Source organism: Microcaecilia unicolor, chromosome 7 (assembly GCF_901765095.1).
Source record: "Microcaecilia unicolor chromosome 7, aMicUni1.1, whole genome shotgun sequence".
Lineage (NCBI taxonomy): Eukaryota > Metazoa > Chordata > Amphibia > Gymnophiona > Siphonopidae > Microcaecilia > Microcaecilia unicolor.
The window spans coordinates 101,693,065-101,718,872 of NC_044037.1; the positions used below are offsets into that span (position 1 = coordinate 101,693,065).

The 25,808-nt window shown below is 45.7% G+C and overlaps 2 protein-coding genes across 3 annotated transcripts in view; both read left to right on the forward strand.

Moving 5' to 3' along the window:
• Positions 1–4,611: 4,611 nt before the first annotated feature.
• The window catches only part of LOC115474635 (sulfotransferase 1C4-like), a 50,615-nt gene continuing 29,418 nt past the window's right edge, over positions 4,612–25,808 (forward strand). The window contains exons 1-4 of one of the 2 annotated variants that reach the window (XM_030210213.1): positions 4,612–4,699; positions 10,298–10,487; positions 19,461–19,589; positions 20,663–20,760. In XM_030210213.1, coding sequence (XP_030066073.1) covers positions 10,331–10,487; positions 19,461–19,589; positions 20,663–20,760 — 384 coding nt within the window. In that variant the 5' untranslated portion in view covers positions 4,612–4,699; positions 10,298–10,330. Of the gene's footprint in view, positions 4,783–10,297; positions 10,488–19,460; positions 19,590–20,662; positions 20,761–25,808 lie in introns of both variants that reach the window. The other variant, XM_030210214.1, reaches the window with a different exon arrangement.
• Positions 4,654–25,808, forward strand: part of LOC115474633 (sulfotransferase 1C4-like) — a 313,490-nt gene continuing 292,335 nt past the window's right edge. Inside the window, exon 1 of the mRNA XM_030210206.1 lies at positions 4,654–4,699. The gene's annotated coding sequence lies outside the window, so the exon portion shown is untranslated. The remainder of the gene's footprint in view (positions 4,700–25,808) is intronic.

Sequence of the window (25,808 nt, forward strand, 5' to 3'; positions counted from 1 at the left end):
TTAGGCCACCTGAGTCAAGGGACTCAGGCGGTACTTTTGTGAGACAGCATCACCCCTGCCCTGCCCTTCCTTCCCCAGCCCCCTTCCTCAAAATTACCTTTTTCTTTTCTGTTCTTGTTTTTTAAAAGAAGATGGTGGTAGCAATTCCCATAGGCTGCCTCTGAGTAAACAGGAAATTACATCAGAGAGGCAGGGCACCCAGAGAAGAGAGAAGGAGCCAGGATCAGTGGCAGGACAGCCTGTGGAAATCGCTGCCGCTGCCTTCTTTTGAAAAAACAAGAACAAAAAAGAAAAAGGTAAATTCGGGGAAAGGGGCTAGGGAAGGAGGGGATGGTGGCGGAGGAGCCGGGGCAGCAGCTCATTTCTTGCATTGGGTGGCGGATTGTCTTGGGCCACCCCTGCCAGTCAGCATCCCATCTCTGAACCTCCTTCATTCACCTGTCAGCTATCCCACCTCTGCCATTAAACTTCCTTCTCTTCAAATTTCCATTTTGATATAGCTCAAGTCTCTTGCCTTGGGGCAGTAACTTCTGAGAATCTACTAACTGTGAGCAAATTGGCTATAAATTTCAGAAAAACGATAAGAGACTTCTGTTGTTTGCTGTCATGCCAAGGTTATACTATCTGATTATTTTAGCACACAACTGCTTTAAGAAGATACTATGTTTAAGAGATCAGAACACCTTGTACGTGTTCATTTTTCTTTTGTCTGTTTTACAGCAGTTTTCTGCAATACATCCCTGCCAGGATGGGGGTGCAGGAGATATAGGAGACTCTCATTGGCGATTAATGGACCCTTGACACTTTATAACTGATTTTAGCTTCAATTTCCAAGCTGGCTTCCAAGCTACTAGAAAACATATTTGTTTTCCGTGTCTGCAACTCCGCCTTCTCTCTACCATTCTTTAGGACTATTCTCTCCCAGGCAAGTTTCTCTTCTCCCGGGCGTAGCTATGGGCAGGCCTGGGTGGGCCCAGGCCCACCCAGTTTTGTCTCAGGCCCATCCAGCTCCATGTCTCCACACCCTCTCTAGGGTTACCATATGGCTCCAGAAAAAGGAGGACAGATTGAGCCAACCGGGTTTTACTTCCATTGCTTTCAATGGAAGTAATTGAGCCAGCCGGGTTTTACTTCCATTGCTTTCAAGCAATGGAAGTAAAACCCAGCTGGCTCAATCCGTCCTCCTTTTTCTGGAGCCATATGGTAACCCTAACCCTCTCCCACCCCCGCCATACTGCTTGCATTTAATGCTATCGGCACTGCCTCCTCCTGCACCTCACAGTCTCCATTTCCCACCCAAGCGGCAGCGCTTGCTATTTGCTTTCGGCACTGCCTGACGGCTGACAGACGCGGCGTAACATCCTGTTTCCCTCTGCCGCACTGATGCAACTTCCTGTTTATGCAGGACTGAGTTTTGTTTTATAGATTTTTTAAAAATTAATTTGTGTCTGTTATTGAGATTACACTAGAAACCAAAATTTCTTTGTATGAGTTTTATGGGGAAATGTCCTTGCTGTGCTCTGTATCCATTGTTGGTGGAGGGCCAGGGGGTTCTCTGGATACAGAATGTGTTTGGCTTCAATACCATATGTGTGTTGGAGGACAATGGGGCTGACATGCAGTCTTTTGTACTGCCCTTAGCTCTTAATTGGCCTCCAGCCACTGAAGCCTGCACTGCTACCCTCATTGAAGTTATGGGGAGTGAGGTAGAGGTTGAGCATGGAGTGGGTACCGACAGAGTATGGATGCATCAGGTTGCTGTTTTTTCTCTTTCAAAAAATGTTGTAGTGCCCACCCATCCAACCTGTTGGTCCACCCAAAAATTGCCTTCTGGCTACGCCACTGTGGGCCCGGTGATATTTAAATTCCGCTTAGTCATGTTTAAAAGCCACATATCACATTCCCTGATCTCTCTATGGCAAGCAAACATCAGGATATTTAATAGAGGTGAGACGATTATGAATGTTTGTGAACGATGTACAAACAATGCACTGAGGTGAAGCCAGGCTATAGAAAAGGTGATTACGACAAAATGAGAAAAATGGTGAAAAAAAGACTGAAAGGAGCAGCTCGCAGAGTAAAAAACTTGCGTCAGGCGTGGATGCTGTTTAAAAACACCATCCTGGAGGTTCAGGACAAATATATTCCACGTATTAGAAAAAAGGGAAAAAAGACTAAACGTCAGCCGGCGTGGCTAAACAGTAAGATAAAGGAAGTCATTAGAGCCAAAAAACAATCCTTCAGAAAGTGGAGAAGAGAACCAACTGAAAGTAACAGGATAGATCATAAGGAATGCCAAGCCAAATGCAAAGCGGAGATAAGGAGGGCAAAAAAGGACTTTGAGAAGAAATTAGCGTTGGAAGCAAAAATACATAGTAAAAATTTTTTTAGATACATTAAAAGCAGGAAACCGGCCAAAGAGTCGGTTGGGCCACTGGACGAAAATGGTGTTAAAGGGGCGATCAGGGAGGACAAAGCCGTAGCGGAGAAATTAAATGAATTCTTTGCTTCGGTCTTCACCGAGGAGGATTTGAGGGGGACACCGGTGCCGGAAAGAATATTTGAAGCGGGGGAGTCGGAGAAACTAAACGAATTCTCTGTAACCTTGGAGGATGTAGTGGGTCAGTTCAGCAAGCTGAAGAGTAGTAAATCACCGGGACCTGATGGTATTCATCCCAGAGTATTAATAGAACTAAAAAATGAACTTGCGGAGCTACTGTTAGAAATATGCAATCTGTCCCTAAAATCGAGTGTAGTACCGGAAGACTGGAGGGTAGCCAATGTTACTCCGATTTTTAAGAAGGGTTCCAGAGGAGATCCGGGAAATTATAGACCGGTGAGTCTGACGTCGGTGCCGGGCAAGATGGTGGAGGCTATTATTAAGAATAAAATTGCAGAGCATATACAAAAACATGGACTGATGAGACAAAGTCAGCACGGATTTAGTGAAGGGAAGTCTTGCCTCACCAATCTAATGCATTTTTTTGAGGGGGTAAGCAAACATGTGGACAATGGGGAGCCGGTTGATATTGTATATCTGGATTTTCAGAAGGCGTTTGACAAAGTGCCGCACGAAAGACTCCTGAAGAAATTGCAGAGTCATGGAATCGGAGGTAGGGTATTATTATGGATTAAGAACTGGTTGAAAGATAGGAAGCAGAGAGTAGGATTGCGTGGCCAGTATTCTCAGTGGAGGAGGGTAGTTAGTGGGGTCCCGCAGGGGTCTGTGCTGGGTCCGTTGCTTTTTAATGTATTTATAAATGACCTAGAGATGGGAATAACTAGTGAGGTAATTAAATTCGCCGATGACACAAAATTATTCAGGGTCGTCAAGTCGCAGGAGGAATGTGAACGATTACAGGAGGACCTTGCGAGACTGGGAGATTGGGCGTGCAAGTGGCAGATGAAGTTCAATGTTGACAAGTGCAAAGTGATGCATGTGGGTAAGAGGAACCCGAATTATAGCTACGTCTTGCAAGGTTCCGCGTTAGGAGTTACGGATCAAGAAAGGGATCTGGATGTCGTCGTCGATGATACGCTGAAACCTTCTGCTCAGTGTGCTGCTGCGGCTAGGAAAGCGAATAGAATGTTGGGTGTTATTAGGAAGGGTATGGAGTCCAGGTGTGCGGATGTTATAATGCCGTTGTATCGCTCCATGGTGCGACCGCACCTGGAGTATTGTGTTCAGTACTGGTCTCCGTATCTCAAAAAAGATATAGTAGAATTGGAAAAGGTACAGCGAAGGGCGACGAAAATGATAGTGGGGATGGGACGACTTTCCTATGAAGAGAGGCTGAGAAGGCTAGGGCTTTTTAGCTTGGAGAAGAGACGGCTGAGGGGAGATATGATAGAAGTGTATAAAATAATGAGTGGAATGGATCGGGTGGATGTGAAGCGACTGTTCACGCTATCCAAAAATACTAGGACTAGAGGGCATGAGTTGAAGCTACAGTGTGGTAAATTTAAAACGAATCGGAGAAAATTTTTCTTCACCCAACGTGTAATTAGACTCTGGAATTCGTTGCCGGAGAACGTGGTACGGGCGGTTAGCTTGACGGAGTTTAAAAAGGGGTTAGATAGATTCCTAAAGGACAAGTCCATAGACCGCTATTAAATGGACTTGGAAAAATTCCGCATTTTTAGGTATAACTTGTCTGGAATGTTTTTACGTTTGGGGAGTGTGCCAGGTGCCCTTGACCTGGATTGGCCACTGTCGGTGACAGGATGCTGGGCTAGATGGACCTTTGGTCTTTCCCAGTATGGCACTACTTATGTACTTATGTACAGGCATCCCTGTCCACACATTTCAGACTTTTGTTTTAGCTTAACTGCTTTTCTGCACCTATACATTGGGGAAAGAGTAAAAGAAAAACCATGAAGAAAGAGTCATCTAAGATGACTGATTATATAATTCTCTTTACAAATTAAACCCTGGCGTGGGGGGAGGGGGCGGACAGCGAGAGATTGGCCTACTACAATTTATCCTTCCTCTTGCTGACACAGTTCTCCTTAGGTTTTTGCTTTTCACTGCTGCCCTTTGGTTGGATTCTGACTCTTGTCTCCTCCTCCGTGCCAAGTCCTGGAGTTTGAGGGAGAGGAGAGGCAGGGAAAAAAAAGATTGCAGAGAAGCCCAGCCGTCTAAATCCTCCTCAGGCAGCTTTCTGCTAACAGGAAGAAACCCCCTCCCGACTCTGCACAGGTAAGTAGTGATCTCTCACCACGCAAAACTGATCACCACCAGAATCCTGGAACTGGCTTTGAAATGTCCTTTTTTTATACCATGTAAGTTTCTTTTGCTTTTGTTAGTTGTACCCTTCTTAAAAATCTTTTACTTGCTTTAAAGCAGGAGTCTTAGTTTTTAAGACTGGAGGAGTGGCCTAGGGGTTAGGGTGGTGGACTTTGGTCCTGAGGAACTGAGTTCAATTCCTAGAACTGGCTTTTAAATGTCCTTTTTATACCATGTAAGTTTCTTTTGCTTTTGTTAGTTGTACTCTTCTTAAATCTTTTACTTGCTTTAAAGCAGGAGTGGCCTAGGGGTTAGGGTGGTGGACTTTGGTCCTAAGAAACTGAGTTTGATTCCCACTTCAGGCACAGGCAGCTCCTTGTGACTCTGGGCAAGTCACTTAACCCTCCATTGCCCCCTGTAAGTACTGAGCCTGCCATGAGTGGGAAAGCACAGGGTACAAAAAAAATTTCAGTTTGACTGTTTTCCCCAATTTTCAGGGAGATTTTTAAATTTAGTTTACACATTTGTTTTAATAACAAGTTTTAGTGTATGTTAAAATTTTTTTTAATATGCAGCAGTTGACTTCATGCACACTAATTCATAGAGTAGTGTACATTTAATCAATTTACCATGCATTAAAAGTTAAGGCATACTAATAAATCAAATGCACACGAGTGAATCCACATCTCTAGTCATTTTATGACGTTCTTTCTGCATGTCAAACCTCTTTTACATATGAAAAAAGGGTTCTATTAAATTTTGTGGCCAAACACATGCATATAAATTATAGACAGAGTTACAATGTATGTGCATATTTCTTGTCCATATATAAGGGAAATTCTATATGTGGCACTGAACAGTTAAGTGCTACTTCAGTGTGGAAAAGCGTTCTAATGGATGCAAGGCACTGGGCCGAAACCAGATCTGTGTGAAAATACACTCAGGTGCTAACACTTACGCGCTATTAGCACCTAAGTGTTTCCATGTGGATCTGCAAAGGAGAACAGCAATGGGTGGGACATGAGCAAGTCAGGAGTGTTCCCTTAAAATGCATGCAGTGTTATAGAATTTGGGGGATCTGCACCTCGTTCCGGGATTTACACCTGGTTTCAGTTGGTGTAATTCCTCGTGCCCAAAGCTGAGTGCGGATCGCAGTGCTATATGCTATTCTATAAAGGGGGCTGATCCCAAAACGCCCATTATAGAATACCGTTTAGTGTTGATTTTTTTCATTACTGAATTTTGAGCGCTGTTTCTAGAATTTTCTCCACACACAGCAGGTGTAAATATATGCCTTTAAATTTGTGTGCTATTGGGAGTGACTGAATAAAAACTAGATCCCATTCTTTTTAGCTTAAAAACGCTGTCTTTTAAAACTGAGAGAACAGGGGCAGCAGAACACCTCTTTGTTAATGGGACCAAGCTCTGCCCCAATCTCCACCCCCAGGTCTCACCACTGATGTTAATGACATTTTCCCCATAATGGGACCATGAACTTTTCCCTCCCTACCCCATTCCCAACAGTCTAGCATCTCCCTTTTTCCTCTGTATCTCATTCCCAACAGTCCTTGTGGTTCACCCTATTCCAACACCTATGGGAAAGGATTCACTTTTTACCTATTCTCTCTTTGATGCAGCTGTGTTGGAGTGGGGGGGGGGGGGGGGGGGGGAGGAGAGAGAGAGCTCTGTGGCAGCACTTTCCCTTAAAACTAAAAGTAGATCCACAGGTGCAGCATAGTAAAACAGAATACGCTGGACTGCTACAGATCCCTACACCAAACCTATATGATACCAGAGTATCACTCATTGGTTCCAAACTCAGAGATAGGGAGACCCTCACTAAATACAGAATAAGAAACTACAGAAATACAGACAAAAGCTACATCCAGGTCCCAAAAACCCAGATTGCACATAGTGCAATCCTGGAGAAATAGACACACAAATGCATTTCCTGCTGTACCGAACCAAATGGTTATGGTTTATTAAACTTGGTATAGTGCTCTTCATGAGAGCACTACATAGTAACATAGTAGATGATGGCAGAAAAAGACCTGCACAGTCCATCCAGTCTGCCCAACATGATATACACAAAAAGTAACACATATGAGTTTACCTTAACTTGATTTGTATCTGCCATTTTCAGGGCACAGACCGTAGAAGTCTGCCCAGCACTAGCCCTGCCTCCCAACCACCAGCCCCGCCGCCCACCACTGGCTCTGCCACCCAATCTCTGCTAAGCTTCTGAGGATCCATTCCTTCTGAACAGGACTCCTTTATGTTTATCCCACGCATGTTTGAATTCCGTTACCGTTTTCATCTCCACCACCTTCCGCGGGAGGGCATTCCAAGTATCCACCACTCTCTCCGTGAAAAAATACTTCCTGACATTTTTCATGAGCCTGCCCCCCATTCAACCAGAAATAATCACTCATGAACAAACTTCCTGCGAGTTTGTTCATGAGTGATTATTTCTGGTTACTCATGCCTTGACACAGCACTTCTTTAGTGAAACTATGGCCAGAGTCGGCGTGCTGAACCAATGACCCACACATTTCCCTGCACTCGCACTTGAAAGCTAAGTTTGGATTTGATTCTTTCATGTTTTATTTGGATCCCTTGTATACTCTGTGGAGATAGCATTTATGTATATCAAAGGGTTTTTCCCCTATGACGAAAAATATACCCAACATTTACATACATAAAAACTCCACCCTTGTTATTAACCTATATCTATTGGGTTGGAGGTTGGGCCTGAATCAGAGGCTTTTTCCCTTACCCTTTCAAACAATACGAATGCACCTCACAGAATTACAGTTATTGTGTTCCTTTGAGAGTTTTCTTTTGCCAATTACCTTGAGAGTTATATTTATATGACTTGATTTGGTACTCTCTTCCCTTTTGTTGGTGATATATATATATATATATATATATATATATATATATATATATATATATATATATATAAACTATTGGTGGGGGAAATGTCCATCTGCTATTTTGTGCTGCTTTTGAGAAGTTTTCTCTTTTGAAAATGAGTTCCACAGTAACATAGTAAATGTTGGCAGATAAAGACTTGCATGCTCCATCCAGTCTACCCAACAAGCCTTGGTGTTAAACAGGAACTGAAGGGTCTTTCAGCCCTTGTCAGTCCTCAGGAATTCCTCCTCTTCCCTTCCTGAGTTAAAAGCCTTTTCTCATTCTCTTCATAACTGGTTGAGCTTGTGTCCACACAGAGTCCTCCCTGTAGTCATCTTGCACACTAGATAGAAAGTACTAGAAGCACCAGCATGCAGTGGGACATGTGCAAATAGTTTTTCTTGTGCAGATGTTTATGTGCACTTTTCCTCATTCTCCCCACTTCAATCTCCAGCCCTAACCCTGACCTCAAGAAACACTTCTGTCCAGTAACAGTGAAAATAGAAGTGTTGTGCAACTGCCTGTACTCTTTTACCGAAACACAGGATGGGCAATTTTCAAAAAGCACATTTCCACATGTAAAACAGTTTTACCCAGGGAAATGGCTTTTGGAATGTGATTGGAACAGGAAGCACTGTGGGGAATGGTGCAGGAATGTGACCAGAATGAGATGCACTATGGGGAATGGTGCAGGAACGTGACAGGAACAGGAAGCATCATGGAGATTGGTGCAGGAATGTGACTGGATTGGGAAGCACTGTGGCGAATGGTACAGAAACGTGACAGAAACAGGAAGCATTGTGATTGCTGTAGGAAGCACCATGGGGAAAGGTGCAGGAACATGACCAGAGTGGGACGCACTATGCGAAACGGTAGAGGAACGTGACTGGAACAGGAAGCCCAATGAAGAATGTTGCAGGAACATGACTGGAACGAGAAGCACTGTGGGGAATGGTTTAGGAATGTGACTGGATTGGGAAGCACTGTGGGGAATGATGCAGGAACGTGACTAGAGTGGGAAGTACTGTGGGGAATGGTGCAAGAACGTGACTGGAGCAGAAAATACTGTGGGGAATGTTGTAGGAACATGACTGAAATGGAAAGCACTGTGGGGAATGGTGCAGGAATGTGACTGGATTGGGAAACACTGTGGGGAAAGGTGCAGGAATGTAACTGGAATGGGAAGTACTGTGGAGAATGCTGCAGGAATGTAACTGGAGCGGGAAGCACTGTGGGGAACGTTGAAGGAACGTGACTGGAATATGAAGCACTGTGGGGAATGGTGCAGGAGCATGACTGGAGCTGGAAGTACGATGGGGAATGTTGCAGGAACATGACTGGAATGGGAAGCACTGTGGGGAGTGGTGTAGGAATGTGTGTGGAATAGGAAGTACTGTAGAGAATGTTACAGGAACATGACTGGAATGAGACGCACTGTGAGGAATGGTGTAGGAATATGACTGGAATGGAAGCACTTTGAGGATGGTGCCAGAATGTGACTGGATTGGAAAGCACTATGGGGTATGGTGCAGGAATGTGACTGGATTGGGAAGCACTGTGGCGAATGGTACAGAAACGTGACAGAAACAGGAAGCATTGTGATTGCTGTAGGAAGCACCATGGGGAAAGGTGCAGGAACATGACCAGAGTGGGACGCACTATGCGAAACGGTAGAGGAACGTGACTGGAACAGGAAGCCCAATGAAGAATGTTGCAGGAACATGACTGGAACGAGAAGCACTGTGGGGAATGGTTTAGGAATGTGACTGGATTGGGAAGCACTGTGGGGAATGATGCAGGAACGTGTCTAGAGTGGGAAGTACTGTGGGGAATGGTGCAAGAACGTGACTGGAGCAGAAAATACTGTGGGGAATGTTGTAGGAACATGACTGAAATGGAAAGCACTGTGGGGAATGGTGCAGGAATGTGACTGGATTGGGAAACACTGTGGGGAAAGGTGCAGGAATGTGACTGGAATGGGAAGTACTGTGGAGAATGCTGCAGGAATGTAACTGGAGCGGGAAGCACTGTGGGGAACGTTGAAGGAACGTGACTGGAATATGAAGCACTGTGGGGAATGGTGCAGGAGCATGACTGGAGCTGGAAGTACGATGGGGAATGTTGCAGGAACATGACTGGAATGGGAAGCACTGTGGGGAGTGGTGTAGGAATGTGTGTGGAATAGGAAGTACTGTAGAGAATGTTACAGGAACATGACTGGAATGAGACGCACTGTGAGGAATGGTGTAGGAATATGACTGGAATGAAAGCACTTTGAGGATGGTGCCAGAATGTGACTGGATTGGAAAGCACTATGGGGTATGGTGCAGGAATGTGACTGGATTGGGAAACACTGTGTGGAATGGTGTGAGAATGTGACTGGATTGAGAAGCACTGTGAGGAATGGTGTAGGAATATGACTGGAATGGAAAGCACTTTGAGGATGGTGCCAGAATGTGACTGGATTGGGAAGTACTGTGGAGAGTGGTGTGAGAATGTGACTGGATTGGGAAGCACTGTGGGGAGTGGTGCAGGAGTGCTGGCATTGAAGAGAACTCATGCCTTATACAGTTCCAGCTTTCCCAACAGGAAAAGCTGCTGTGAATGATCTATGGAAAAATAATAAGTGGCTTTAACTTTATCTCTTTGTCATAGAACTGCAGTCACAGCTGAAATCATCATCTGAAGATGACAGAAGATGTTGACTTTAAGAAGATGATGCGCCTTAAATTAGATTATATTAATGGAATTCCTTTCTTACAATTCATCTGTAAGAACTGGGAGAAGATCTGGAACTTCCAAGCTCGGTCAGATGACCTCCTCATTTGTACCTATCCCAAAGCAGGTAACCTCCCTTTAATATATAGGTGCCTGGTGTAAGAGGTTTAGGAGGCTGAACTCCCAAAGCCCAGGCTGGCAGACAGGAGCAGGATCATGTAACAAGAATTTAAGCAGAAACATGGGCAGATATTACGACCAACCAACCCTGTGAGGCAGGAAGCTGCCTGTTTACTGCAGCTATTAATTCCCCACTTTCTATTTCTGATTGGCTCATTGTGCTGATGAAGACCAATCAGCAGCCAGAAGTAGGGAAATATTTTCTGCAACTCCTGCAGTGACAAGGAAGGCAGCACTCGGAAAGGAGAATGCAACAAAGTGCTGTTTGGAGGCAGTGTGTGTGTGTGGGGGGGGGGGGGGGGGGATGTCCTTGGGGGGTTTGGCCCCTCCAACTGGGGTTTGGTTCCCCCCCCCCCCCCAATGTTGAGGCGCTGTCTTCTACTTGGCTGATGGAGAGCCCCAAGTCCTATCAGTAGAAGCCCTTCTCCAAGTGAAGCCTGTCACGTTTCCAGTGCCGCCACTGCACTGGCATCCCCCCCCCCCCCCCAGCATGTGCAGCAGGTGGGCCTTTCCAATGTATGCTCAGTTTTCTGAAAACCGAGCATACGCAGGAGTGGAAATCTTGCACAGTGGCATCAGTGGCAGCCCAGGAAAAGCACAAAGAAAAAGTGGGAAGTGGACTAATGCTCAGGTGTAGAGTCCCTGTATAAGGGGGTCTTAAAAAAAAAACCTTTGTACTTGAAGAAAAAAGCAGCGCGTAACGTTGCTCAAATCCAAGAACTTTGTTTTTTAAGACCCCCTTTGTAGTCTGACTCTACAACCGAGCTCAGACTAAAAAAAGACTCCTGAGGCAGGCCTGTGGCCGAAACACAGATCTGTGTTGAGTCTGTAATAAAGTTTGACTTGTTCGATTCAGTTATCCCAGTCTCTGGAGTCACTGGTTCACTTCCCACTTTTTTGTTGTGTATTTAATCCCATGGGATTTCACTGTTCATCCACCCAGGTGGATCACCCAACACTATTTTAGCCCAGGAAAAGCACCAGGCTTCAGCTGGAGGAGAGTTTCCACTGTCATGGCTTGGGGCCTCCGCCAGCTCAGGTATATGGGATTTTTTTTTTGGGGGGGGGGGAGGCAGGGCAAAATTTTGGGCCCCCACTTTGGGTTCAGGCCCCTTAAAACCTGAGGTCTGGCTATGCCCCTGGTTGGGGGGCAGGGGAGTAAAAAGAGAGAGCGAGCAAGGGTGGGAACACAAAGGAGAAAACATGATATTATGTGAGACTTGAGTTCCTGAGCCAGTGGTGGGGCTGAAGGAAGAGAAAATCTGTAGTGCTCAGGGGCTCTCTCCCCCCTCCCTTTCCCTGCTTCATCCTTCCTAAAGAAGTACTGAGCTCAAGTTCTCAGTGCTAAAATCGATAACATTGCAGAGTGGCTCACCCATCACTGTATGAAACTAAATACCTCCAAGAGAGAGGCTTTTCTCTTTACTTGGTAAAGCCTTACCCTTGAATTAGATCAGCCTAAAATCCAAGAGGCTCAATTGAATCTTAAGGTCTTTGTAAAAGTTCCTGGTGTTATTTTGGATACATTTCTAACATTTAATACACATATTTCTAGTCTTATTAAGAAATTCTTTTTCACACTGATTCATGATTTGCCCTTTCTTGGATCAGAAATCATTAAGACTTCTCCACGCATATTGGTATACTTTGGGCAGAGACACTGGATACTACATCACAAGTGTCGTACGCACCCCTGGCCAAGAACTTATGATATGCCTTCTGCTTGGTCAACTGGCGAAATGACTCAGCCTCCTCCGGTGGGAGAGAGTCAGCCAAGTCTAGCATCTTGGGTACAGCATCCCACAAGTGAACAGCTTCTATGATTGTATGCATGACATGAGCATAGAGGCCTGGAGCATCTTCCTCCCAAAAGAATTCAAGGTTATAGCTTCTCTGGCCAGGAACGCCAAAGCTAGTCTCTAGAACTCCAGATTTCACTACCATGGAATGATGAGGCAACTGCGGCTTATCAAGTGTGCTGTGGGTCCGGTACATAATCTTCTCGGTCAGTATCGGAACAGACAGAGGGGACTCCCAATTCTGCACGAGGACAACTTGCAGGATCTCGTCTAGCAGTACAGTCACAGCCTCTCTAGATGACGACTCGTAATCCAGGACATTGAGCATCTTGGCCCTGGGCTCATCCTCCACCTCTAAAGGAAATGGAATGGTAGCCACCATTTCTTTAACAAAAGTGGGAAAGGAGAGGCTCTCAGGTGGAGATTTCCTCCCTTTCTTGTAGAGGGCATGTGACACTGGCTTCAGAGGCCACACCATAGGCTGAGGGCCAAGCTTGTCCACAACGGGAGGCAAGGAAGGTGCAAGCACCCCCAATGCCAATGCACTCAATTGCATGTAGCCAGCTATCTGCTCAGGAAGCAAGGCCCAGATGTGATCATTGAGGTCCAGGATGGGAAAGTCTGAGGCGCCGGCTCAGAGACAGTCTGCAGATAGTCTGCTGGGGTCGAAACAGGAGCCTGGTTGTGGCTGCTGGGAGACCGACGTACCAGCACCTCTTGTATGGAGGGGGAGCAGTCCTCCTAGTGGTGACACTTCTCGAGTGCCGAAACCCTTTCATACCCCGTAGCTCCCAGCACCATATATTAAGGGGGACCAATGTCGATGCTTCTTAGCCTTCGCCCAAAGCCAGTCATCGAGGCTACTTGGTGCTGAAAAGGACAACGTCAAATCCTCATGATGCCTCGGGGTGGGTCCAGCATAGGCCAGTGTCGGGGGCCCTGCACAGCAGTCAGCAGAGACAGTTGGAGACCCACTCAATGCACCACTGCTCCCAGTGGAGTTGTATTCTAAACCCCAAACAGATTCTGTAGCACTGCCTGCCCAAACCAACTGTTGCGTTGGGTATCCTGCTGAAGGCAGGCAGTGCTACAGAATCTGTTTGGGGTTTAGAATACAACTCCACCCCACCAGACCCATTTTGATTCTGTTCCAGGCTGCACTCTCAGTTAGTTGATTTTGGTTTCAGGTCAATCTATGTTATGTCCTCGCTGTTGTGAGGCCCAATTGACCAATGTTCATTGTTTTGAGTGAGCCTGGTTGCTAGGGATATCCCACATGTGAGAACAAGCAGCCTGATTGTCCTTGGAGAAAGCGAAGATACTTACCTGTAGCAGGTATTGTCCGAGGACAGCAGGCTGATTGTTCTCACAAACCTTCCCTCCTCCCCTTTGGACTGATGACCACGTTGTAGCCTTGCAAATCTCTTCAATAGAGGCCGACTTTAAGTGGGCCACTGACGCAGCCATGGCTCTAACATTATGAGCCGTGACATGACCCTGTAGAGTCAGCCCAGCTTGGGCATAAGTGAAGGAAATGCAATCTGCTAGCCAATTGGAGATAGTGCGTTTTCCGATGGCGACCCCCCCTCCTGTTGGGATCGAAAGACACAAACAACTGGGAGGACTGTCTGAAGGGCTGTGTCCGCTCCACATAAAAAGCCAATGCTCTCTTTCAGTCCAAGGTATCCAAACTGCTTCCGCCAGGGCGGGTATGAGGACGGGGAAAGAATGTTGGCAAAATAGTTGACTGGTTCAGATGGAACTCCGACACCACCTTAGGCAGGAACTTAGGGTGCGTGCGGAGGACTACTCTGTTATGATGAAACTTGATATAAGGTGCATGCACCACCAAGGCCTGAAGCTCACTGATCCTACAAGCTGAAGTAACAGCCACCAAGAAAATGACCTTCCAAGTCAAATACTTCAGATGGCAAGAATTCAGTGGCTCAAAAGGAGCTTTCATCAGCTGGGTGAGAACGACGTTGAGATCCCATTACACTGGTGGAGGTTTGACCGAGGGCTTTGACATAAGCAAACCTCTTATGAAGTGAACAACTAAAGGCTGTCCAGAGATAGGTTTACCTTCTACACGGCGATGATAAGCACTAATCGCACTAAGGTGAACTCTTACGGTTTTGAGACCAGACTCTGACAAGTGTAGAAGGTATTCAAGCAGGGTCTGTGTAGGACAAAAAAGAGGATCTAGGGCCTTGTTGTCACACCAGATGGCAAACCTCCTCCATTTGAAAGTGTAACACCTCTTGGTGGAATCTTTTCTGGAAGCAATAAGACTTGAGAGACACCCTCTGAAAGACCCAAGGAGGCGAATTCTAAGCTCTCAACATCCAGGCCATGAGAGCCAGAGACTGGAGGTTGGGATGTAGAAGCAACCCTCGTTCTGGGTGATGAGGGTTGGAAAACATTCCAATCTCCACGGCTCCTCGGAGGACAACTCCAGAAGAAGAGGGAACCAAATCTGATGCAGCCAGAAGGGAGCTATCAGAATCATAGTTTCACAGTCTTGTTTGAGTTTCAGCAAAGTCTTCCCTACCAGAGGTATGGGAGGATATGCATACAGTAGGCCTGTTCCCCAATGCAGGAGAAAGGCATCTAACGCTAGTCTGTCGCGGGCCTGAAGCCTGGAACAGAACTGAGGGACTTTGTGATTGATCTGAGTGGCAAAAAGATCCACCAAGGGGGTGCCCCACACTTGGAAGATCTTGCGGACTACACCCATGTTCAGTGACCACTCGTGAGGTTGCATTACCCTGCTCAGTCTGTTGGCCAGACTGTTGTTTACGCCTAAAAAACAACAAGAACGGAAGATGTACAGAAAGACCAAACTAAAATCACAGGTGTAAAAAAGCCAAATTCCTTTACACCTGTGATTTTAGTTTGGTCTTTCTGTACATCTTCCGTTCTGGTTGTTTTTTTGGTGTTTTTTACGGGAGATTTGGACTCTCTTTGTCGTTGTTGTTTACGCCTGCCAGATAAGTGGCTTGGAGAAACATGCCGTGATGGCGTGCGCAAAGCCACATCTGGACGGCTTCCTGACACAGAGGGCAAGATCCGGTGCCCCCCTGCTTGTTGGTGTAGTACATGGCAACCTGATTGTCAATCTGAATCAATATGACTTGTTTGGACAGCCGGTCTCTGAAAGCCTTTAGAGCGTTCCAGATCGCTCGCAATTCCAGGAGATTGATCTGAAGACCTTTTTCCTGAAAGGACCAAGCTCCTTGAGTGTGAAGTCCATCTACATGAGCTCCCCACCCCAGGAGGGATGCATCCGTCGTCAGCACTTTTTGTGGCTGGATCGAATCGTCCACCACTGCAAGGAATTCTGAAAGTCGGTGGACAGTTGGATCACATCCTCTGGACTCCCTGCAGCTTGATTCCACTGGGAAGCTAGGGTCCATTGAGCTGATCTCATGTGTAGGCGTGCCATGGGAGTCACATGAACCGTGGAGGTCATGTGCCCCAGAAGTCTTAACATCTGCCGAGCCGTGATCTGTTGAAACGCTCGAACCATGGACACTAGGGACAGGAGGTTGTCTGCCCTCGCCTCGGGAGGATAAGCTCGAGCTGTCTTTGTGTTCAACAGTGCTCCAATGAATTCCAATTTTTTAACTGCGGTGAGATAGGACTTGGAGTAATTGATCACGAACCCCAGTAGTTCTAACACCTGAATAGTCATTCGCATTGACTGTAGAGCGCAGGCCTCCGAGGTGCTCTTCACCAGCCAATCGTCGAGATAAGGGAACACATCTACTATGTATGTATGTATGTTACATGCACTCCTAGTCTGTGTAGCGACGCTGCGACTACAGCCAGGCACTTTGTGAATACCCTGGGCGCAGACGCCAGACCAAAGGGCAGTACACAGTACTGAAAGTGCTGTGTTCCTAGCCGAAATCGAAGATACCTCCTGTGAGCTGGAAGTATAGAGATGTGTGTGTAAGCATCCTTTCAGTCCAGAGAGCATAGCCAATCGTTCTCTTGAATCATGGGAAGAAGGGTGCCCAGGGAAACCATGCTGAACTATTCTCGAACCAGATATTTGTTCAGGCCCCTTAGGTCTAGGATGGGACGCATCCCCCTTGTTTTCTTTTGCACAAAAAAGAACCTGGATTAAAATCCCAGCCCTTCTTCCCCTGGTGGAACGGGTTTGACCACACTGGCCTTTAGAAGGGCGGAGAGTTCCTCTGCAAGTACCTGCCTGTGCTGGGAGCTGTAAGAATGAGCTCCTGGTGGGCAATTTGGAGGTTTGGATTCCAGATTGAGGGTGTATCCTAACTGGACTATTTGAAGAACCCACCGGTCAGAGGTTATGAGAGGCCACCTTTGGTGAAAAAACATCAACCTCCCCCCTACTGACAAGTCGTCCGGTACGGACACTTTTACAGAAGCTATGCTGAACTGGAGCCAGTCAAAAGCCCGTCCCTTGCTTTTGCTGGGGAGCAGAGTGGGCCTTAGATGCACGCTGTTGACAAGAACGAGCGAGCTGGGGCTGAGCCTGGGCAGGCTGCCGAGAAGCAGGAGTGTACCTACACCTAGAGTAGGAATAGGGAGCACTTCTCTTCCCTCCAAAATACCTCCTAGATGAGGAAGCTGTAGCAGAAGGCGCCCGGTGGGAGAGAGAATCCATAGCATCATTATGCTTCTTGATCTGATCAACGAGATCCTCTACTTTTTCACCAAAAAGATTATCCCCCCAGCAAGGAACATCCGCCATTTGCTGCTGGACAGAATGATCCAGGTCAGAGACACGCAGCCATGTGAGTCTGCCCATCACTATACCCTGAGCAGCGATCCTCCATGCTACATAAAAAGCGTCAAACGTACCCCTGGCCAGGAACTTTCGACACGCCTTCTGCTGCCTGACCATCTGGCGAAAAGGCTCGGCCAGCTCCGAATGGGAGTGCATCCACCAAGCCCGACAGTTGCTGTATCGAGTCCCGCAAGTGCACATTCGTGAAGAGCTGGTAAGACTGGATCTTGGCGGCGAGCATAGCGGCCTAAGTCTTTCTCCTAAAAGAGTCAAGAGTCCTAGCTTCTCTGCCTGGGGGCACCGAAGCATAGTCTCTAGTACTTCTAGCTCTCTTGAGAGCGGAATCCACCACCATGGAATTGGGGGTAATTGGGACCTCATCAATTCAGGTTCACCGTGGATCCGATATTGGGATTCAGCTTTCTTGGGAACCACAGGGCCAGACAGAGGGGCGGACCAGTTTCACATAAGGACTTCCTTCAGTACCTTATGCAGAGGGACTGTCACAGCCTCTTTAGGTGGAGAAGAATAATCCAGGACCACGAGCATCTCAGTCCTGGGCTCATCCTCAACCTCCACAGGGAAGGGAGTAGCCGTAGCCATTTTCTGGACAGAGGAGGAAAATGACAGACTCTCGGGTGGAGATAAGTCTTCTTTCCAGCGGAGGGGAAGGGTCAGAGGGAATCCCAAAGGACTCATCAGAAGAGAAGTGCCTGGGATCTTCCTCTGATTCCCACAAGCGCTCCTGCTCAGTGTCGGATACACCCTGTGTCAAGGTACTCCGACACTGGACCTGCCGCGACGCCGAGGAACGATGTCCTCTGTGGCGATGTTGAGAAGTCGACGCCCGATCCGACTGCCGCGAAGCTTCCTCCACCGACGTCGAAGGGGAGTCGACTTGGGTGGCAGCCAACGCCGATGCCAAATGCTGCACCGCAGTCGGAGACCTCACCACAGGAGAAGGGCCAGAAACCACTGCAGCAGATGGTACAGTAGGCGCAAGCACCCCTGACACCGAAGCTGATTGTCGGAGTAAGACTTCCTGAAGTTTTTGAAACAAGGCCCGGATACGCTGGTCGAGAGCCGCCATCGGAGAAGGCTGCGGGGCCAGTGGAACAGGCGATGTCAGAATCCGTGGAGGCTCTGGAGCAGGTACCGGGCTGCCAGGAGACCGACGCATAGGCACCTCCTGTACCGAGGGGGAGCGGTCCTCTCGTCGCAGACGCTTCTCAGGTGCCAACTCTCTCGACGCCTGAGCTCCCGGTACCGTGCGTCGAAGGAGAACAATGACGGTGCTTCTTAGCCTTCGCTCGATGCCCGTCATCGAGACTCCTCGGTACCAATGAGGAGGACGTGGAATCCTCACGTCTCCTCAGGGCCTGGTCCAACGAAGGTCAGTCCCGGGGGGCCTGCATAGGAGGCCTCGAGGCAGGTGGAGACCCACTCAATGCCTCACTGCTCCCAGCGCGAGTTGGTCTCTCAGCAGCCATTACCTCTCTCCTCGACGTCGATGCTCCTTTCGATGTCGACGCCGATTCCGCTGACCTCAGTACCGATGTTGACATCGAAGAACCGGACCAGGCCCCAAAAAGCTTCTCTCGTTGGGCCTCTCGAGACGCTTGGGTCTGTTTCTTCATATGAAGACACAGACTACAAGTGGCTGGGCTATGGTTGGGCCCAAGGCACTGGATACACCAGGCATGGGTATCTGTACCTGAGATGGTCCAGTTGCACCAAGTACAACGTTTGAAGCCGCTGGGTGTCTTCGATGACATGGAAGGAAAAACAGGTTTGGCGAAACGAAACGACGCGATTGTGCCAAGAAAGAAAAAGCACAAAAAAGGGAAAACCCCGATTGTGCAGCCAAAAGGCCGGCCGAGTCGAAAAAGAAAGTAAAAGAAAGTACAGGAAACTTCTTATAAAATTTTTTTTTTTAAACAAGCGAAAGCCGATCTCGAAAATCACCGAGAAGTTCTTCCTGGGCATGAGAGAGGAGCGATCAGAAAAAACGAACCGCACCTCACCGCAGAGAAAAAAGAACTGAAGAGGCATGCTCGTGCAGCGGGCGGGAAGTCATTCACGCATGCGCGGTTCGCGCTGCCTGCGCAACAGAACTGTCTGGAAAGACTTTGATTTTATTTTGCTTGCAAAATTGTTTGCCGATTTCTGGGCCACCGCAGACGTCGACCCACGTGTGAGAACATGCAACCTGCTTGTCCTCGGAGAACAAAATTAACATGCATGAATGAATTTGACTGTACCTTCCCCCAATACTTTTCCAGCAACACTCCTAAAAGATGTTACAGAGCAGATTTTAAACAACAATGCAACTCTCTTGTCCATATATCTGCAGGTACAACATGGATACAGGAGATTGTTGATCTGATTCAGAATGATGGCGACATCAAGAGGTGTCAACGAGCACCATGCCATGACCGTGTACCTTTCATTGAGTTGATGACACCATTGTCTTTTAAGTCAGGTAAGAGATCCTGTCTGCATGTCAACAGTGGATCAGTGGCCAAACTTAAATCTTACTGGATATGAAACTAAACCTGTCTTTTACCAACCCTGTAGTCACAGTTAATCTGCATCTGGACTGTAATCTGGCCTGATCCACATCTGATGTAGAACCAGACTTGATACTCACCAGAGCTGTAGCCAAACCTTATTCTAACTGAATCTGTAACTAAACCAACTTGATAAACTAGATCTATATTAAACATTAGCTTAACTAGATCTGTAACCAGACCTTAACTTTACTAACCTAGAACTCAACAAACCTGAGAACAAATCAGACCTTGCTAATGCTAAACAAGCCTTGCACACCTAACCCTGTCTGATTTGCAGCAAAATTTGATCTTCACCAAATTTGCAACCAAGACTGATCCCAGCCAGATTTGTAGACTGAAACTCACTGGATTTGTAAGGAAAACTGATCTCGCTGAATTGTCCACTAAACCTTTTACTCACTGCATCCATACCCAAAACTGAAGATCTCTGACCAAACTGGACATTCTTCATATCTGTAACCAGTTGTCCATTTGAGTCACTGATCTTATACCAGCACTGTATCACACTGCTGATTCATAGCATTTCATAGGGGTGTGTACAAGCATGAAACTTTGGTTACTTTTCGGTAGGGGGGGGGTCACAATTTTGTCCAATTTTGGTATATATTTGGTTAGTTTCACATATTTGTTTTAATAGGGAAAACAGTGCATGCTAAATTGATTTAATGCACTCTAATTGATGAATTCAGGCATGCTAAATTGATTAGTGTGCATTAAATCAATTTATCATGCATTAAATGTTTTAAGGCACACAAATGAATGCACAACCCTACAGCCATTTTAGGAATATGGGATGATACTGGTACTGTATCTCATTGCCAAGGCATTGCACTGGGGGGATCTGATAATGGAGACCCACAGTTAATACTGCTGAGGTGTAATAGTAGGAATGTGAAAAGTAACATTGTGTGTATCTCTCCCAAGGTGCACCACTGAAGGGATTTGATAGTGGCATTTATTTTAACTTACCCTGTATATTTAGGTGTGGAGCAAGCTTCGGAGATGCCATCACCAAGAGTTCTGAAATCTCACATCCCCATTCAGCTACTGCCTCCATCTTTCTGGGAACATAACTGTAAGGTAAGGAACTGGAGTGTTTGTGTGTGGGAGACCCCGAGGTTGATACTCAAATGCATTTATGCCTTTTTATTTTCAATTTGTAGTGAATATAAAGACAATTCTATAACTGAGAGCTTGCAGTTATGCACGCCTTGCATGCATAAATGTACAAAAAAGTGTCATGTATGTAAGTGCCCTATTTTCTGTTCTCTAAGGACACACATAGGTGCCATAGCACATAACTACAAGGGGCGTAAACCTAGGCGGTGAATGTGATATGCATGGGTGGAGCTGCCACTTACCTGCACAATTTACAGAATAGGTGCTCCCTATGCAGTATTCGGGCACCAAATTATAGAATTGCCCCCTATCGCCCCCCCCCCCCCCCCCGATTTGGTAAAAGCCACCAAAAATTGAGCACCACAAATTTAGGTGTGTGCACAATTGATTTGAATAATGAGCTAATTACTTTGTATTGTTATTTGAATAGTTTTTACTGCTGCAATTGCCTATTGCTCATGTTTGATCTATTCTTACTGTACACTGCCTTGAGTGAATTCCTCCAAAAAAGCAGTAAATAAATCCTAATAAATAAAATAAATAATTAATGCCAATAATTGACTTTAACAAGCCATTAGTGGCACTAATTAGATTTAATTGGCATTTATGCACATAAATTTAGGCACAGGATCCGTGCCTAAAATTTATGCTCAATCTGAAAAAGGGAGCGAGAAATGGGAGGGTCATGGGCATAATGGGGCATTCTTAAAATTAATACGTGTTGTAGAATAACAGGGATACGTGCCTAATGTAAGCGCATACATTTGTACCCAGTGGGTATTTCTAGACAGAAATATTTGGGGTGACACCAGGTGGGCAAGCTAGGTATTGGGGGGGGGGAGAAGTCAAAGTGACATTTTCTCACATTGGACGTCGCACCGAAGGGGCCTTTAGGAAAGCTCTTTCGTGAAACTGAATGAAACCATAGTGAGTCTAAATACCACTGCTTGCAAACATGAATAATAGACCTGATAGACTTACCACCCAGGAATGCTAAAAGATCATCCCGCACATTCCTTAATCTGCACTTCCCCAATTGCAAAGGTCTAAAATATAAACTAATACATGCGTCAAACTTTACCTACTTGAGCACACAGTTATGGAATGCACTGCCGCGCAACTTAAAAACGATTTATGAACTAACCAACTTCCGCAAACTACTGAAGACCCATCTCTTTAATAAGGCGTACCACAAAGATCAACAAATGTGAACATACACCACTCCTCCACAAACACTCAGATCAGTCTTATAATATTTGCTTGTTATATTACTATCATGTCTTATCATTATCATGTTACCCAAGATTCTTCTGTAACACCAAATGTCTATTTTCTAATATATTTCCACCATTCATGATGTATTGTAAGCCACATTGAGCCTGCAAAAAGGTGAGAAAATGTGGGATACAAATGCAATAAATAAATAATTCATATATTGGCAATTAGCACTAACTCAAAAACAGTGTATGTGCTAAATGTGATCTACTGGTTTGGACTAAAAGGGGTAATGGGTACCCCTTCAAATCTGGAACAACAGAGGCCTCACCAGAATCTCAAGACCTAGGAACCACATAGGGGTAAATTTCTCTAATTTAATCAACTGAAGCAAGGTAAACTCTCAAATATCAATAGCTCCTACTAGGAGACGGGAGAAGGTCCAGTACCTCCGTAGTAGTAAGCACCCACATAAATTTATCAAACCAGTCCAGATAACAACAAAAAAAAGCAAGAATGGCATTGGTCGCTAACATGTTCTCCATTTCTATAGGCTACTTCAATGTCAGATCAGTGAGAAATAAATACGATCTCATCACAGACTTCATTTCAGAAAAGAACTTTGACCTGGTTTGTGCAGTAGAAACATGGCTAGCTAAGGAAGATACCGTCATTCAACATTTAATATGCCCTCACAACTACTTCACACACTCAATACATAGAACTGACAAAAGAGGCCAGGAGTGGGGGGTGGTATCAATAATCTACCGATCAACTCTACACATTACATAAAAAGACTCAATAAACAACAAAGACCTGGAAGGGCTTTTCTATAAAGTACAGGCAACCCCCAACACACAAGGTTACGGAATAATAGTGTTGTTATACTGCCCCCCAGGACTTTTGTGGATTATAGCAGACAACCTCCAATCGTTTATAGTACAATGCTGAATATCCAATCCCTCCACCATTATTGTAGGAGACTTAAACCTACATCTTGAAAACAATGACTATCAAGAAGCTCATCGCTACTACAATTCTTAAACGAGTTGGACCTAAAAATAATTAATGAGAGTACCTCCCATAGTGGAGGTCATTTGATTGATGCCATTTTTACACCAATTCACCTTTCAAACTCGGTACAAAATATATGGAAATTGTCACGAAATCCTCTACTCTTATCTGGTCAGACCATAAATTACAAGAATTCTGCCTACCCATTAACCCCATTAAATAAGATAAAACGAAAAGAGAAACAGTACAAATTGGAGGCAAAATAGATGGTGGTAAACTGTGGGAAGGGATAACAACAAAATTAAAGCAGATTTCAGACCCCTTACCAGTGGACTCGCTCACAAACTGGAATCTGGCAGTTAAACTACTCTAGACAAAATAGCACCAATAAAAAAACAGAAAAATCCCAATAAGGGCCATAAGCCCTTGGTACACCCAGGAACTGCTACACCTGAAGAAATCTTGCAATTGACTGGAACGTTCATGGTTGAAAACACAGACAATTCAAGACAGAAGCCGTTGGAGATCCCAGATTAGGAAATACAAAGAAATGATCAGAACTGAGGACCAAAAATATTACTCACAGAAAATTAATGAAGTAGCAACTCATCACATACCATCTTCCTGCTAGTAAAATCTCTCTCTAGTCCACCACAAGTACTGGAAGAAGTAAACCTAAATCTAGACAGTTTTCGCCAACTATTTTCAACAGAAGGTAGAAAACCTGCTAAAATCTAGCCCTAGACCATTACAAACACTAATGAGGCCGGCCCCTGCTACAAAAAAACAACTGCCCTTGCCACAATAAACAACTGCCTAGCAGGCTGCTCTTGGGCCTCTTTCAGAGAATTGGACACCTAGGAATTTAAACTCACATTATCCAAATTTTCAAAGGGATCGTGTAGCCTGAACCCATGCCCGGCACACCTGCTTAAACTAGCTCCATCAGAAATAGAATGCATATAAAAGCACTTGTTGAATATATGTTGAAATTAGGCGACTTCCCCAGACAGATAGGAAGGGTTGTACTCTCACCTCTCTTAAAGGGAGAGACACTTGATAGAATAGTCCCAGTGAATATCGCCCTGTGGCAAATATACCCACATTAGCGAAAATCATGGAAGCAGTGGTAGCTTCTCAATTCCATAGTTACCTACCCCAACATCAATTATTAGACCCAATGCAATCAGGATTCTGTCCCTTTTCGGTACGGAATCCATACTAGCAGGGCTACTATCTGACGTGTGCCTACTACTTGATAAAAACCTTCAAGTCTTCATAATGTAGCTGGATCTGTTGGTAACATTTGACTTGGACAAAGAGGGAATTACAGGAGAAGTACTAAAGTGGTTCACAAGTTTCTTGCAGCATAGATCAATCCAGGTCAAATAGAAAAATGTCCTTTCATATCATGGCCTATGTGACATGGGGTACTGCAAGGCTCTCTGTTATCACCTATGCTCTTTAACTACTATCTCAGAGGCATGTGTGAAATTCTGAACCCATTTGAAGTTTAAATATTCTTCTACGCTGACAACATTATTCTCCTATTCTCATGTCGAGATACAACTTCTGCATACTCTTTGATGAACACGGTATTCGACTCTCTATTCACCTGGTTCTGTTCCTTGAACTTGAAGATCAACCCAGATAAGACCAACATCCTCTGTCTGGGAAATGAATCATTAAAGTACCCAAACTAGCTGGATCCATGATTCCCATAAAGAAAGAGATCAAGCTACTGGAGGTCTGGGTAGACTCTCACCTAACAATGTCTACACAAATCAGTGGCGTAGCCAGACAGCCAATTTTGGATGGGCACAAAATTTTCTCTCTCTCCCCTCTCCCCCAGCACTTCCCAATTCAAAATATAAATACTTTAGCAGATGAGGATCCCCAATCTCTGTCAGCTGAAGGCCTCCAGTAAAGATGGCCAGAACTCCTCTCCACCAAGCCCAGTAGGCAGCAGCAACTCCTCGAGCCACTGATGCCAGCACCCCATACATGCTTAGTTGTCAGTGGCTCCAGGATGCTGCCCCCATCTGCCAAGCTCAGTAGAAGGGCTTTTTTTGAGGGGGTACTTGGGGGCACTGAGTACCAGCACCTTTTCCGTTGTCTGCTAAAATTGACCCATGGACCCCAAGTTTTAATGAAAGAGCTGAGGCTCTATGCACCAATTCTACCTTGTCATACATTCTGTGACCGGTTGCAGGGGGCTTGGTTATTGTGGGATGGGTCCTTCAGTGATTACCCCACCCCTGAAGAGTGGCCTAGCATTTGATTACCGGCACCTTTTTTACTAGGAAATACACACTGAGTAGAAGGCATCTCTGGCCAGCTTCAGAAGAGACCCCAGCTAGTAGGGCTTGGGAATCCCCACTAGCTACAGCAGGGTCAGGGCTGTCGTTAGCCATGCTGGTGACCAGGGCAGAAAATAAAACCCCTCCCCCAATTCCCTCTCCTCTCCAATCTCCTCCTCTGCCGTTAAAGTCACACTGACAGACCCTCTCAAATTACAGAACAAGGGATCACAAATTAGAAATAAAAATATATAGACAAAATTGAACTGGGAACCTCAGCATGTACTGCAACACTGGAGAAAAAAAACCCCAAAACAAAAGTGCATTTCCTTTTCTACTTAACACAATAAAAAGACATCCGCTATGCACATTTCCCAAAGTTAACATATTCCATTTAAAACATTCAAAGTGAAATGATTTTCCTACCTTTATTGTCTGGACATTTTATTTTTCCATCATGTTGGTTCCAATTTCTCTTTC